The sequence below is a fragment of the Nesoenas mayeri genome (assembly GCF_963082525.1).
Source record: "Nesoenas mayeri genome assembly, chromosome: 2".
Classification (NCBI taxonomy): domain Eukaryota; kingdom Metazoa; phylum Chordata; class Aves; order Columbiformes; family Columbidae; genus Nesoenas; species Nesoenas mayeri.
The window spans coordinates 117,447,122-117,463,241 of record NC_137543.1 but is presented as its reverse complement, the minus strand read 5'-3'; the positions used below and the strand labels follow the sequence as shown (position 1 = coordinate 117,463,241).

The window sequence follows — 16,120 nt, the reverse complement described above, 5'->3', positions numbered from 1 at the left end:
GTTTATTGAAAGAAACATTTTAAGAAAGGAAGAGATAAATCACGAAGGCATTATAAAGAAAAAAAAAAAAAGAAGAAAAAAGAAAATATAAGAAAATCTGACTTTTCAAATGGATGTGTGACACAAAAGCTAACAGCTACCTCAGAACATTCTCTCTCGACTACAGCAATGCCAAGTGGAAAGCTTTGAGAGCAGAAAACCTGCTGGTTTTGCTGCTCAAAGCCTTATTTCCACGATGTTCACCAGGCTTTCCACAGAACCGACGTATTTATTGCACCACAAGTGCTCCATTTTCCCCCTTTCCATGCCAATGAGCTCCAGAAAAGAAATCCTCCACCTCCCATCCCTCAACCAGCCACACCAACCTTCCCCCTTTCTTTCCATACATGCTACATTTCATGCCCTGCTTAACCCTTTTATCCACTTCTTCAAATATTTAGGCCCTTAAAACATGGAAAATAGTGTCATACAATGAAAGGGCTTTTCAAATAAATTGAAAATGTTGCTGTAAAAACTATAATGTGCTAACTTACCCAACTATGTAATAACCAGCTGTGCTATAAATATTTATGGATGTCCCATGGCAAGGCTGACAACTGAAAAATGGCAAATCTGTGTATAGTTTATATTTTTACTTATATATGCTAAATCTTACTTGAAAGCCTATTAATTCCATTAGCAATTGGAATTACTCTAGAAATAAACCTTTGCTTCTTCCAAATCTGACATTCTGAGGTATTTTAAGCAACATACTTGAGCCTTCATCTCTGACTCTCAGCACACCTGGCCCGAAAGGGGAAAAAAAATGTGATTTCCATTAAGTTTTCTTTCTGCTTTTTCTTTGCCACTTGCTCCCTGCTGCCACAATGATCCTGTTCTTCCAGCTTAGGCTATGCAAGGAAAAAGCAATACCTGTTGCTTGCGGTGGCCGGTTGCCAAGCTCGGCAACACAGGTGCGAAGCCAGGCTGATGGAAGGCAGCGCGGCACCGGCCGCATCCATCCCCATCCCGTCACAGAGCGGGCTCTGCGCCCCACTCCACGCCAGCTCCGATGACTTCTTCCTGAAAGAGCACTGAGCCTGCTTTCTGCTAGCCAGGGGGTAGATTTAAAACGTCAGCAGCATCAGTCCAGCCCCAGCATCAGCAGCTCAGCGTAATTTTCGCAGCAGAATGCAGTGTTTAGCAAGAACTTCTGTCCTGAGCTCGAAGCAGAGGGATCACGAGCATCCGTGGCTCAGCGAGGTGCCTGATTCCTGCACTTGGTTACTTTGCCATGCATAATGAGCGCTTATGCAAGTGCCAATCTGAGCAGATATCCCCTCCAAAATTACAGCTTTTAAGCTCAGATGATATTATTAAAGCATTATTAAGGAGCAACAAAAGGTTTATCTTTTGCTATAGGGATGACAAGCCCTTTGCACCACACATGTGCACCACTAGTAAATTCAAGCTCAAGTGTGCTGGCAGAATGGTATCCAGATTTGGAAAGGTAAAGGGATGGAAACTGCTGATTTTGGCTCAATTTCTGCCGTCAGGGCAGCTTGGCCCTGGACAACAAAGAAATCTCTGTTCCCTTTCGCATCATGCGGCAACAACCGCCCGCGCTGCAGCTGAGCGCCAGAACAAAGGGACCTTTGGGGCAGAGCTGAGACCGAAAACATGCCCCGTGAGCCCTGTCCTGGACCTTGCTGTACCCCATCTCGGAACTGCAAACCAGAAGGAGAGCGACCGCTGCGAACAGCCTCGGCTCTTGAGATCAAACAGGTCCGATGCACATCACAGGGGCTGTCAGAAAGGAAAGTGAACCCAGTGTCCTGTCTGAAATGTCAGTTCCACCCTCAAAGTTCAACAAGTGCATTAGCATTTGCCACCAGACTCAAAGCCTTAAGAGGTGTTTTTTCCTCTAAGTGTTGCTATTTCACGCTCACCAGAAGGAGCCCAGTTACTTACTATATCCCACTCACTAAAAATTCGATGCAAACCATACTGAACAGCAGCATTTCCTGGGACTGGTCAGTATGATTTATTTCCACGTACCAGACATCATCTGTCTACAAGTCAAGAACACAGTTGTGGGTCTTTCCAGCAGCATCCCTGTTCTCAGCAGCATCCAGGACAGCCAACCTTTCCTACCTGTGCTCCTGGCTGGGTTTGCTGAGACTATTGCTTAATTTTAGAGGGCAAAATGAGTTGCTGTGCTGCTTCAGCAGTGAGATTTCTTTGCCTTGTCAGTCTGGTCCCGGATAAGCGGAATGCAGTAGCAGGATGAGGGGAGAGTTTGGTGGTATGGATCTGCATACACAGCTAATTCAGAAACAGCACTCAGAGGAATAAGCCCATCCTACCCCTTCCACTTACTCCATGCAAGCCACATTTCCACAATCAGCTTGATTCTTCTCCACCACACGTAACTGGCTTTTCCTCCCTTTTTACAGAAAGCTGGATTGATGACAAAGAACCCCCAGTTGCATTTGGAAAAAAACCCCCTAAAACGAACAGAGCCTTTGCACGTAAATATCTCTGATATCTTTCCCATCTGCCTAGACATGCACGTGGCTAATCCGCAAGCTGATCCTGCTGTCTCTTGGCAGAAGTTGGACCTTCATGAGCATCCACCTCCTCAGAGCAGGAAAGGGGAATGAGATAAGAGGAAAGCTGGCATACACCAGGACTCTTGTGAAGGTACAGCTTTCTGCATTTCCAACCCACCTATTTATTCCAGGAGAGCCAAGTCCTGCACTTACACACGCTTCTTTCAAACACAGTATGATGGAAAAATACAAAAATACTTCACCCTGTCCTACCCAATGTGATGCTCAGTTCTTCAGGTTTTACATCAGGCTTTCTCCAGAATCTGATGCCACCTCCCCATGGCTCACTTTAACCAAGTAATTTCTACATCAAACTCTAAATTAGACACATTGTGTGCCTTGCTGTGCTGTTTTCCACTACTGTGCAATCGCTCTTGCTGGAGAGTTGATTTCAAGGAGATCTGGAGGCCCGTGTGAGACGAAGCACCTGGAAAACCTGGCAGTTTGGTCCTGTTCACCACTGGGTGGCTGGGTTGCCACTCAATGGTAGCAAAGATGCACCGGTACTCCCTGCCCAAAGAACCACAGAATTGGTAAATGCAATTTTTCTGGAGCATTTTTGCATGGCATGTTCTCGATCCTTATCTTTGCTGTAGACAGTTGTGTACACACTGCCAGTAAAGTACAAGAATGCCATCAAACTCACATGAGTGACATTTTAAATACCTGATAGCAATGTCAGAGATTATGTTAGCTCCAGTGCCAAATGAATGAGGCTCCTTATTCCTCTCAGTCCCCCTTGGCACAGTATCCTGGCTGAAAGACCTGTTGCTCTTCTGCTTCAACTCCTTCCTTTTTCTTCTGGTAGATTTTTCCTTAGCTTGCAAAGCCAGCTTTGCTCCCAAGAGGAAGGGAGGAGAAGCACATAACTGCTGTAATCCTGAAGAGCCATAGCGCAGGCAAACACTTATTTGCTTGATTCCCTGCAGTGAGATAAACTTTGCAATCTGCACACACCCACTAGTCCATGTGCCATCATCCTTCCAGCTTTCCTTGTTCCACCAGGACCCACCTCGTCCTGCAGGCAGGCATCTCCTGCAAGCCGTGGTGTTCTCCTAAGAACAGGCAGCGAGGGATGCCCCCACTCATCACCAGTGGAAATGATGCCATTATCATCATCCACATACAAAACAAACCTCAGAAGAACTTTCATTTTAGCCAGAAATTCTCCACTCGGCAGCCCTGAAATTGCCCTCATTGCTGCTGAAGCGTCCTGGTGCACCATCATCACCAGGGTTTGCTGAGGTCCACAGCTACGTACAGCCTTCAAGTTAAACAAATTGTGGTTTTGGCAGTGGTAAAGTGCTAAATTCACTATGCATAAGACTTTGAGAGAACACTGCTGGCCATAAAGCTGATCACACACATTCGAAGGTGCTGAGGTTCCAGGTCTCCATAGGGTTTCAGCAACTCAGCTACCGCTCTGCTTCTGCCAAGGGGAAAAGAAACCTACAGACTTTGCTATCAGATATTCTCTGGAAAGGGTACACCAAAAACCTGAATATAACCTAGGGTGGCTTCCAGCAGCACATCCTGAGACCTGAGGCCCCTTCTCTGCTGCAGTGGGAACCAGCCTTTCGATGGAGGAATTTCAGGATTTCCCTCCCTGAGCGTAAGACCTGGGTGATACCTGAGACTACCTACGTTCTCCTCGATAGCCCACATAAATCAAGTCAGCACTTCAAAAGCAGTGTTGGAGAACCCACATTCCTCCAGAGACACGTGCAGCCCACGCGGCTCACACATATGCCACTATTTAAAAACCAAAATCCTTGGCTTTGTTTGCTTCTTTCCTTCCACTTGGTACACATACTCTGAGCAGACAAATGGATTCTGTACAGCAAACTGGTGCTGACAGATAACCAGACTGTCTGTTACTCCTCAGCAGAGCATCCTACCTACATTATGCCTACTCCCTAGCTTACCTGAAAAGGGCTTTCATTTACAAACGCTCATTTTCACATAGTGAAGAAAAAAGCAGCTCCTTTACTGTGATCAGAATTAATTGTTCATGATAAATATCTGGTCCAGACTGAAGGACTGTATGTTACCAAGACAGACAGCTCCATCTTAAAAAAATCCCCTTGTTACAAAAGTGGCACCCAAAATCAGGAGAGCTGAGAGCATTTTAGACAAAATACTTCAGTCATTTGCACTTCAGTCCTGGTTTCATTTCCTGCCTCCCATGTGCCGTAAAGCTGCTGCATTAAACTTCCCTTCACTGGGGGAAAGTCTTCAAGCAAAACGAATTCTTGACCTTTTTATCAATTTTGCTTAAAAGTACTTATTTTCCATCCTAAAGTCTGCTCGCTTGAGGGTATAGCATAGCAGAGATAGATCCAGAAGACTGTATGGGTTCTCTACTCCTCCAAAGGAAGTAAGGTAACTATGAAAAAATGAAAATAAAAGTGAGAAAGAAAGGGGGAGGAGGCCCAGAATTAAAATACTTCAGTATTTGCCTCTTCCTGCTTCTCAGTCCTCCACGAGGCAGATCTGCCCAGCCTCCCGTGCGGAGGTGAGCCTCCACAACACGTCACTTCTTCCCCTGCCGTGACTCCAGTCTTTCATTTTTCCCTCTCTTCCTTCCCAAATTTCTCAGACGCTGGTGTAACACCTCCTGCCAGGAGGATGTGCAAAGACCTCGCCGGGAACCAGGCGGCCTCCACCTCTCCTCCCTCCCTGGGGCTCCGACTGAACCATCAGGACTCTCCGTGCTGCCGGATCAGCTTCTGCTAGTACAAATTTTCTGCGGGACAGAAGCCTCCCCCTGGTGCTACTGCCTATTTTGTGACAAAAATGTAAAAATAATCTAACCACCGACCACGTCCCTCTGCTCTCTCCCCTCCATCTCCATGCACATGTAGGATGAAGTATGATCCAGCTGGTTTATTTGCACTGTGAGGAGAAGACACACACAGTGCACCTGGCACCTCTCCAGTGGAGCTAAATGCCACCTCCAGCAAAATATTCCCATTTTTGAGCACCACCTGCCACGAGACTGCTGTCCCAACCCCATCTTTGCCATGGGCTCCTTGTCACAGCACTCAGCCCTCCCTGGACAAGGCTCCCAGAGCTCATTCAAACTGTGCGCTGCCTGTACAAGGCAGAAAGTGCCCAAACACGTTTCCAGGCCAAAACGCTCCAAGTGCAGCAAGTTGATACATCACCTTTCCGCGACAGAATTAAAGAAAAAGGATCTATCCTGCCACAAGGCTGACTCCAACCTCGGAACCTGAGATAAACAATCCTAGTGCAGCTCTCTGTGGGTGAGTACCACCTCCTGATGACAAGAAACACACTTTGCAAACTGCATAAGTTCGCAACTGAGCACTTGGTGGTTCCTCCAGCTACGTCCCAGAAGCTCAGTGTGAAGCCCAGGGCTGCTCCTGTGTGCACAGACCGGCACAGAGCCACCCGCTGATCCCACCGGGCAGGACCCTGTGCAATGGCACCTGTGCTGCCCAAGATGCAAACCCTTCCTCTGCATCAGGCTGAGGAGTTGAAATTTGCCCCTGCTTCTACTTCTGCAACCATGGGTCTAAAAGCATGAGGAAAATTAATACACCAGACCTACTCTCTTTGTTCTTTAAATTAACAGCAAAGTTCCCAGACTTCCCAGCAAACCCAGGTTTCCTTCTCCCAAAAGCTGAACTATCTCATCTGCTATTAAACTGCAAAGTGGCACAGCAGGTAGAGGAAAGGCTCAACCTGCTGCTGAACTTCTGCCATCCTGGGGCAGTAAATCAGTTCCATCAAGCATCACACAGTATCACAGTATGTTTGGGATTGGAAGGGACCTCAAAAGACCATCTAGTCCGATCCCCCTGCTGGAGCAGGAACACCTAGGTGAGGTCGCACAGGAACATGTCCAGGTGGCTTTTGAATGTCTCCAGAGAAGGAGACTCCACAACCCACCTGGGCAGCCTGTTCCAGTGCTCCGTCACCCTCACTGAGAAGAAGTTTTTTCTCAAATTTAAGTGGAACCTCTTGTGTTCCAGCTTGATCCCATTACCCCTTGTCCTATCATTGTTTGCCACCGAGAAGAGCCTGGCTCCATCCTCATGGCACTCACCCTTTATATATTTATAAACATTAATAAGGTCACCCCTCAGTCTCCTCTTCTCCAAGCTAAAGAGACTCAGCTCCCTCAGCCTTTCTTCTTAAGGGAGGTGCTCCACTCCCTTAATCATCTTCGTTGCCCTGTGCTGGACCCTCTCCAGCAGTTCCCTGTCCTTCTGGAACTGAGGGGCCCAGAACTGGACACAATATTCCAGATGTGGTCTCACCAGGGCGGAGTAGAGGGGTAATTAATATTCCCATTGGGAGACCCTCACACGTAAGTGGCCCCTTTCCAGTGTCAAGCGCCAGCAATAACCTCTGGTGAGAGCCTGGACCCAAGATTTAGGGGAAAATGTGCCTGTTTTTCTGCCATCTTCAGGACGCACTGATCCTTTCAGAGCCAACCAGCACCTGGGGGTGGGGGGGAAATCCTGGCAAGTCTGGGAAACCACCACCTTTCCCATCCTCAAGCGACTCCTCCTCCAGACATCCTGCACGCACAGCAGCCGTGGCCACCCCCAGGGGGTTACCTCCAAGGGACGCCTGCCGCTGCCTCCCCGGGGCTCAGCGCCCTTCTCCCTGCCTGCGGCACACACAGTGACTCCTCCACAGGCCGGAGCCTTCCCACTCACACGTGGTCTGGTCAGGCAATGTAGTTTTAAGACACGGAGAACCAGAACTGTCAAGAAAAGTTAAGCACCTCCCTGCCAGCAACGAAAGGCACTTCAAAAGATGCTGCTCGAGCTGCTTCTCAGCGCAGTCCTCCCCAAAACTACTATGCTATCTCTGCTTTAAAAGTTAAGAGGTAGGGTTAAAAACAAAAAAAGGCATCACAGGAGGAAGAGCTTCCATTCAAAGCTAAGTAATGAAAAAAAACCAAAAACTGAGAAACTGAAAAAGCATAACCAAGAAGGTGCACAGGGACAAAAGACCCTGCAGGTGTGAACCCTGCAGTGACACTTCACAACGAACCCTTTCCACGCCGAGTGGTGGACTGCCTCCTTACCGAAGTAATCAGCCTTTGGCCGAGCATCCATCTCCTGCTCCAGGCGCTGGGTCAGTGCCTCCAGCTTCAGCTCAGCCGCTGATGGCCCTTGCTCCGGCTGCGGAAGGAGGGTCTGGCAGGGCAGCTTCACCTTCGCTGTGCTGGAGCCCTCCGGGTGCCTGGTGTCCGGCCGCGCGCTGCTGGTGCCCTCCGGGAAAGGGGGCTGTGGAGCATCTGGAGTCATCGGTCCACGCAGGGCCAGGCGTGAGGAGCTCGGCTCGGGGTCTGTGCTGCTGCCATTGGGCTGGTGGTTTTGACCGTGGGCCACGAAGTGGCCAGCTGGGCCAGGGTGGCTGGTGGCATGCTGGTAGTCAGCGCTCGGGGCGGCAGGTGCGGAGCTGGAGGGGAAGGACAGCGGGACGCCCTGGTACCACACCTGGCTGACATCCCCTCCGGCCCTGGGGCTGCAGGGGTCAGCAGCGCCTGAAAACCCCCGGGTGGGCTGCACAGAGGAGGCTGAGAAAGAAGATGACCTCTGCTGTGGCATGGCCCCTGGTGCCCCCTTCTCCGTCCCCACTGAGACTGCTGGGGGGCTCCAGGTGTGTGAGAACGAGGAGGATCTCTGGTCCGCACCGCCGCGTCTGCCCTCGCTGCCATTCTCCTGCCTGCTGCGGCAGAGCTGGGGGTCAGCAGGGCTCCCGGCACGCTGCTCCCCTCGCCCCGCAGTGGGCTGTGAGCTCCCCGCTTTGGGGACCCTGTCGGGCTCCGCGTCCCAGCCCCGGTGCCCAGCCTGGCTCTCGCCGACGCCGCGCTCCCCTCCATCGAGCGGCCTCGCACGCAGCCCCTCGGCGGTGGAGCCCGGGGGTGGTTTGGCACCCCGTGCCACGGGTGGGATGGGCCGGGGGGCACTGAATGCGGCCCCTCCGTTCAAGGCGGCCATCAGCATCTCCTCCTGCTGCTGCTGCTGCTGGAGGTGGATCTTGGCCATTTTGGTGGCGAAGACCCGCCTGGTCTCCTCGAACTCGGGGTTGTTGCCGGCAGCTTTGTCCACCCGAAAGAGACCGTCCTTGGAGGCCTCGTACATGTTGAGGTCTTCGATGAACTTACTGGCTTCCAGACCCAGGTCGTCGTACTTATCCATCCCGCACGGCTAAGCGGGATGACCCCCGCCTTCCTCCTCCTCCTCCTCCTCCTCCTTCCCGCCGGGCTCAAGCTACTCCCGGCCGCGCCGGTCGCTCCGTCCCGCCGCACCGCCTCGCTCCCGCCGCGCCCGTCTCCGGCGGGGGCGGGGCGGTGGGCGGGGCCAGGAGGCGGGGGGCGGGGGCGGACGCCCCCGCCCCCCGCCTCCTGGCCCCGCCCACCGCCCCGCCCCCGCGCCGCTGCCGCTCCGTTGGTTGCGTGTGCAGGCGATCCGAAGGTGTAATTCGCTGTTTATCGCTGTTTTCCTACAGATAACGCTGATTTTCTCACCACGTTCCCCTGAGGAGTGTCCGCACGGGCCCTGTAGCCCTTGTGAATCGTAGAATCATAGAACAGTTTGGGTTGGAAGGACCTTTAAAAGTCATCTAGTCCAACACCCCTGCAATGGGGAGGGACATCTTCAACTAGACCAGGTTGCTCAGAGCCCTGTCCAGCCTGGCCTTGAATGTCTCCAGAGATGGGGCATCTACCACCTCTCTGGGCAACCTGTGCCAGTGTTTCACCACCATCACTATAAAAGATGTCATGTCTAGCCTGAATCTTCTCTCCTTTAGTTTAAACCCTTTATCCTGTCATGACATGCCCTTCTAAAGAGTCTGTCCCCAACTATAACTACCAAAAACCCCTCAGAAGTCATGGCCACTTGTCATGAAGTCGTGGCCAGCTGTCATGAAAAACTAGAGCACCCCCAATGCAAAACTGTTAGTAAAATCGTATTCCCTAATTATTGTACCAATTAATCTTTATAATAGGAAATTATGTTAAGTTTATATATACGTATAATGTATACACACTTTCTTTATATATATACATAGTTTTTTTTATGTTTTACATGCTGCGTAGGACCCTAGTGCATTGTAAGGACAACCCCCCACCTTGAAGAATAAAGGATAGCCCTGGACTCCTGAGACAACACCTGCATCGCAACCCCTCCAAAACATCTGTGAAACCCTCCCCTTGTCTGGCATCATAGACAACTGTCGCAAGACCGACTCCAGGGGCATCTAGATCAGGAAAGAAGCAGATGGATGATGACATCGTAAAATCATAGTTGCTTTGCAAGACAGTGACATGCGTGCATTAAGTAGTGATTGATCAAGTCACACCTGAGCCCTTGAAAGGTGTAAGAACTGAGTGTAAACCACATTTGGGGTGTCCCGGTGTGAACAGGACACCTCATGCCAATGAATAAAGACAACGTTGTGATGCTGTGCTTTGTATCCCAGCCTCTCTTCTCCATCCGCATGGGCCTGTTGTGAAATTTTTGTGGCAAACCCAGATGGGGTTTCCCAGAGGCCGGGGGGCTGCAGCAGGATCTCTGGGGGAGAGGCTGGTTTGCAGGGAGCCATGGTGCCTCTGAGTGACTGACTGATGCAGTTGATTGCTACAGGCCCAGGCACGTGTCCTGCATTCCCAGGAGTTGTTGTTTTATTCTCCCCCAGGCTCCAGCAGGTAGGGCCGGATGTTAAGGAATGTAGAAATTCATTGCCTTTAATAATCGGGCTGCAACCAAAACGTGTCAGAGACCAAAAACATCCCCGTGCATTTTTGACCAGTTCCCTTCCAGAAGCACTGCTTTAGCAACTGAGGCCAGATCTCAAATAGCCTGACTCTTTCAGAGAGTTTTGGCCCCGTGTGCTTAAAAATTATGGCACTCTGAGTCCCTGGAAGAGGTGCCAGTATTCTCACAGAGCAACCTCCAAACTGGTTTGGAGCCTCCAAAGAGGCTCCAAGCAGGACCGAGAGCCTCATCCCTGCAGCAACATCCTTGGGCTCGAGCTTGAGGTGATAAACTTTAGACTCACTAAAGTTAGTCTAGCATAGCACAGGGTTAGATAAGGGGTTTTATGGTTTCTAGGGAAGGCAAGAGGGTGGGAATCCCAGTGCAGGGAAAAGCACAGCAGTGGGGCTCCCCCAGTCCCCAAGAGTCAGGGAAAGGAGACCACAGCACATGCTGCCACTAACCATGGCCTGCCAAGTTTTTAAGGGATCGATAGTACTGGAGCTTTCACACAGTATCAGGAAAACAGTTACTACCAACTATCAAACCTTTCTAAGACCAAAATGAAACAGAGCAGCAGGTGGATAAGGATGGAAGTGTGAACCCCACCATCGCTTTACTGGTGGGAGAACTCTGCAACATTAGTGGACAAAGAGCAATTGAAAAGGAAATTAAACATCCCTCTTGCACCTTCTTCCCTCCTCCTCACCAAAGCATGTAAAGTTAATCAAGGGAAGGCATGCTCCTATCCAGCAACACAGCTGGTGTCTATTGTTTGTACGGGTTTTTTTCTGCAAACACACCAAGATGAGGCTCTTCAGACCTCTAGGAAACAAACCCTTGGCAGAACAGAAGTATTTGGGAATAGACGTATCTATTTTCAGCTCTCAACAAACAAACCAAGGAAGAATCTGTAACTTCCCTCAGATCATGGCTTTTTTTCCCGACTTTCCTTTTTAAGGGTCATGCATACATTTTCTGCCATTACTTTTTATCTGACATCTGTAAGTTGTTTTTACAGTCGGACCCGCAGGAGCCCACTGCCTTGGGGCAGAGGGGCAGCAGCCTTCTTGCCGAATGACTGCTCTGGATGCTGCTTCACCAGCGATGTAAAGCACATTTCCTTCCTATACCAAAGGATCACATCAGCTGTCTGCAGAACAATGCTCACGCAGACGACATGGAAAAGGCTGCCGAAGCCCTTTGGATGGGGAACGGTGGCGCTGGGCTTGGCTTCCTTCCAGGCTCCACACGCATGAGCAGACACTTTGATGGCAAGCGCCTTCGAAGGGGAATCGCAGCCAAGCGATTCAAAGGCATTTTGGTGTCTGATTCGCAACGCTTTCAGCCAGCGTCAGGCAGCAAAATACCTTTTGAAGTTTCATGCTAGGATTTATTCTTTCTGTGAGACTTGGGCTAGGGGTATTCCCAAGCAAGCAGATGATTAACTTGAACTTTCTACCAGACTGGAGATGTAATACTACACTGACTTGCGAACCCTCACGCTGCAATTAGATATGGTCTCACAGGTTTATAGTTCCTGTGAGTTTTACAGCCCATGCCTATTAAGGAGTGGAAGGGTCCACGATTGCTGTCATAGCACAGGACCAAAATCTACGTGCCTATTTGAATTAACTTATTCTAAACCCCGTCCCTTGAAGAAAACAAACAAAACAAAACAAAAAACCCCACATTGCTCATTTAATCTGTTTTTGTTCCTGTGGGCAAGGCTTACATGCTGCATTTACTCATGTAAAATATTGCTGACAGCTTGTAACCCAGCCCTGCTCCACGTGGCAATTGCAGCTGCCCGTGGGGCGGAGGGAGGCAGCGATGTGGGGAGAAGTAGCCCTGAGCAGCGTTCCCCAATTTTGGCCCTGAATCGGTGGGAGCACCGTGGCCTTGTGCCAGGGTGGCAGAGCCTTGTGGGGCTGGCGAGGAGCCATGGGCATCGGCAGGCTGGGGCGAAGCGCTGCCTGCCTGGGTAAACAGGGAAGTTGTGAAGGAGAGCAGGGAGGGGATCGTCTGTCTTTATTTCTTGTTGCCACGTTTGTCTCTGGGCTCACGTTGCGGAGACCTGGAGAAAGTGTCCCCACACACACCTCCCAGATCATTTTTGTTTCTGGAAGAAAACACCCGCAGATTTTGAGGCACAACAACTGCCTGGGGCTGTATAGTTTATGGAAAAAAGACAATTAGGAGGTGTCTGGGTGACAATTTATAGCTAGATATTTCTCCAAAAGCAACTATGCTATACTCACTATTCGCAAGCAAACCAGCACAGGGAACCAGAGGCTAGCAGCACACCAGTTTCTCCGTGGATGTTTCCAGGTCTGATCCTCGGTGCCTGTGCCTCCCTGGGGCTGTAGCTGTCCCAGGCAGGTCATTTCCCACAGGAGCCTGGACTATACACACCACTGAAATGCCCGAGATACGTGCTCTCATGTCTTCTAGCGGGAAAGCAATAAAGGCTTCAGTGCTAGAATATAAACAGAGCGAACAATTTATAAGGCAGAACTATTTCCAGGATGGAGCCTGACTTGGTTCTTGCAGGAGCAAACGCATCTCTCAGTTCTCGCAAGGCAGCGCCGCAGCATCTCCAAACTCTCAGCTGTGGATCGCGCCGTGCAGTGATTGATGAATTCTCCACCGGCTTTCTAATAGAGATTTTTCAATAAATGTGATATTTACCTGTACCAGCCGGGTGCTTTGTACCAGGAGGATGAGGCACAGGGGCTGTAGGGTAAATAAGAGGGTGACAGGGGAAGGATGCGGGGAGCTGGCAGCAGGAGGGGTTGGGGGGTGGCTGCGGGCAGGAAAGCCGGGCTCAAGCTGGGGGCCAGGCTGCTGAAAGGGACGCTGTGGTGGTGAAGAGCCCAGACCTTTGCAGGAAAGCGGCAGGGCAGGGTTGGGAGATGTTGATCCTCCCCACAGCTGCCCCGGGCGCCTCTGCATTCCTCCGGGAGGCCTTCCCTGCCTGCTGCCCGTGCTGCCTGCCCAAACATTTAACCCCCGAGCTGCAGGGGCAGCCCAGCTGCCCACCGTGCAGCCTGGGTGCCAGTGGCCCCTGCCCCCTGGGTCAGGGCAGAAATGGGTCCAGACTAGGATCTTCTGCTTCTGTTGCACTACGACTGCCTGCTACGGGGCATGATCTCTGCTATAAATTACGCTAAAAGTCATTTAATTAACTCCAGTGGCACAGAAGGACAAGGGCAGCACTGGGAGAGCTTTCCAAACTGCCCTTCTGGAGCAGTGTGGACACTGCACAGAAAGGCTTTCAGGGTCATATTCCTTAAATGACTGCACCCTGCAGTGTCATTTCAGTGAGGATGCTGGGGGCTGTGCTCACAGGTGGGTAAACTGAGGCAGGGCAGGGTTCCCTGGCAGGGCACCCTGTGGGGAGGCGAGAGAAGCCACAGGGAGTCACCGAGGGGCCAAACAGGAGCACAGATAGCAGCAGAGACAGAAAAGGCTGTGAATCCCTGAGCTGCAGTGGTTCAGTCTCCCTGAGGAAGGAGAGAGCTGGGAGCCAAGTGCTCAGCTGCTGCTCTGGGGCAGAGAACGTCCTTCATCTTCCTCTCTTCAGTACCTCCAGATGCCATCAGTGGTGGTGGAAACCCTGGTTTTTCTTTGCTATCAGTCAACCAGGCCAAACACTTGCTTTCAGTGATGTCAGGGTTGCCCCAAAATAATGCAGGTGGTTTGGGTGGTTTTCCTACCCCTGCTTGGAAGAATATGGAATAGTTTGTTTTCTCCATTTTCTACTAAAAGGAGCCTTTTATCAGGACACGAACTTGCCTGGCAAATTTTCCATCTCCATTTCCCTGCCTCTTTATCAGCGCATTAACACAAACAGCACCGTGACCTGTTTAACCAGCACATGTGGCCCTCAGTAATCCTCAGCTGGAAGGACTCTGCAGGTCAGACGACATCCTGCCATCAATCATTGGCCTCACATGGCTTGGTGGACTTGGAGTGGACGTGCCAGGCGCAGTCCGTGCACCCACCCCGTTCTTCTGCGCGTATCCGAGGAGAAGCTCCCTGACTAACAGATGTTTTTACATGCTCTTTCACATGGGAAAATTGGGAAGTATATATTTTTATTGCACCCTTGCTATTTCATCCAGCCACATGGATCTCCAGGGATGGAGACGTACTTAAGGAAAATATTCATTTCTAAAAGCTCCTACGATTTTTTTCACAATACGTTATTGGCTTAGCCAGCCCGACAACGCACGCTCACATTTGTGTTTTGCAGCAATTAGTAAGATTTGCTAAATACACTGCTGTGTATTTAAAGACAATTGATTTCCCTTTGTGGCAGAAAACAATTTCCTGTTACACTGATTCTCTTAATCTTCATCAGAAACAAACCCTGGCTGCCAATGCCAGAAGCACGTCACGTTCCTTTATTAAATCACACTCTTTTCTGCCCCAGTTATGTGTCCTGTGTTTATTTTTCCTGACCAGAGCACTGGATCACCTACAGATGTTATGACTATCTGTATTTCGCTTCACACACCGTTGGCGCTAAGCACAGTTATCAGAGAGCAACTCTGCTCGCTCGGCAGCTTGTACATCTCTTCTGACAGCAGGAGGTGGGTGCACTGGGAGAATCTTGGACCTTTGATGCTCAGTTTTGGCACGTGTAGAAAACTGCTGGTAGATAAGGAAGTTCAGAGCATTAGATGTGACTGTGGGCCTTCCCCTTGCAACCAGCCCAGGGAGCGTGCTCGTATCCAAGAGAGCAAGCACAAACGCACGCATTTCCGTCTATTTAAAGGCACGTTCTGCTTTGAGTTATACCGAAGAGGATCAGGCTCTTCAAATAAAAGAACTTCTTATGCCCCAGATGTCCCAAGCTGAGCGTTACAAGTGCAAGCAGAAAGAATACGGATATTCAGCTCATTATCCTTAAGCCTTTTCCATTTACATATTCCTTTGCTCAGTGAGCAATTTGGCAGCCTAAAAGAGAGAGCAAATTGGTGTGGCACAGGCAGATGAACATCCAAGGACAAGTCCTGGATGTTCAGTGTCACAGGGTATTTTTTATGAGATTCCTGTGATCAAAATCTCTCACAAGTTTGGCTCATGTCCACCCGGTAACAAGTACAATCATCTGCTTGAAGTTTCCAGTCTCTCATGGCCAACACAAAGGCTTGCAGACAGAACAAGAGCCAACAGGTCTCGTCTCTGCAACATCGCTAAACCCAGGCAAAAAACCTCCCACTCAGAGACCCTAACTACTTATAAACCCAGGAAAACCTGTTTAAACTACGCATAAAACTAGAGCTCATTTTGTATGGAAGGCAATGCTGGTTTGCTACTTGCCAGGGCTAAAGCCAGACCTGAACGTACCCAACGCAAGGCTTACTTGAGTGAGACAAGTTCCACAAGGCACGAAGGCCGTGTGTGACTTGGGGCCTCCTGGGACAGATGGGGTTAGTGAATTGAAAAAATCCTTTGTGGTACCGGGAAGTCACTTCATTCAGGAAAAGGAAGAAAAAATCCACCTTTCCTTTGCATATAACGCAAGGTTTCTTTTATCATCCGGGCTGCAGATGAGAGCTCTGATCCTGTCCCCTCCTGTGCAGAAATAATGCTCCAGTTCTGCTCTCCTGCTATGGCTGGGACACGCTGAAAACCACCTCTGATCTACTGTGGTCAGCCTCTTGTTGCTTCTTCGAGACATAAACCCCATTCACATATAAAAAACCCCAACACTCTGTAGTTCCAGCAACATTTTTTAAAGTCAAAAGCAGACATTCCCTGAACTGATAGAAG

The 16,120-nt window shown here is 50.1% G+C and overlaps 1 protein-coding gene across 1 annotated transcript in view; it reads right to left on the bottom strand.

Moving 5' to 3' along the window:
- Nucleotides 1–8,776, bottom strand: part of LIMD1 (LIM domain containing 1) — a gene marked incomplete at both ends in the record, with an annotated part of 28,301 nt that extends 19,525 nt beyond the window's left edge. Inside the window, one exon of the mRNA XM_080364305.1 lies at nt 7,657–8,776. Within this exon, the coding sequence (XP_080220431.1) occupies nt 7,657–8,776 (1,120 nt within the window). The remainder of the gene's footprint in view (nt 1–7,656) is intronic.
- Between the last annotated feature and the right edge of the window lie 7,344 nt (nt 8,777–16,120).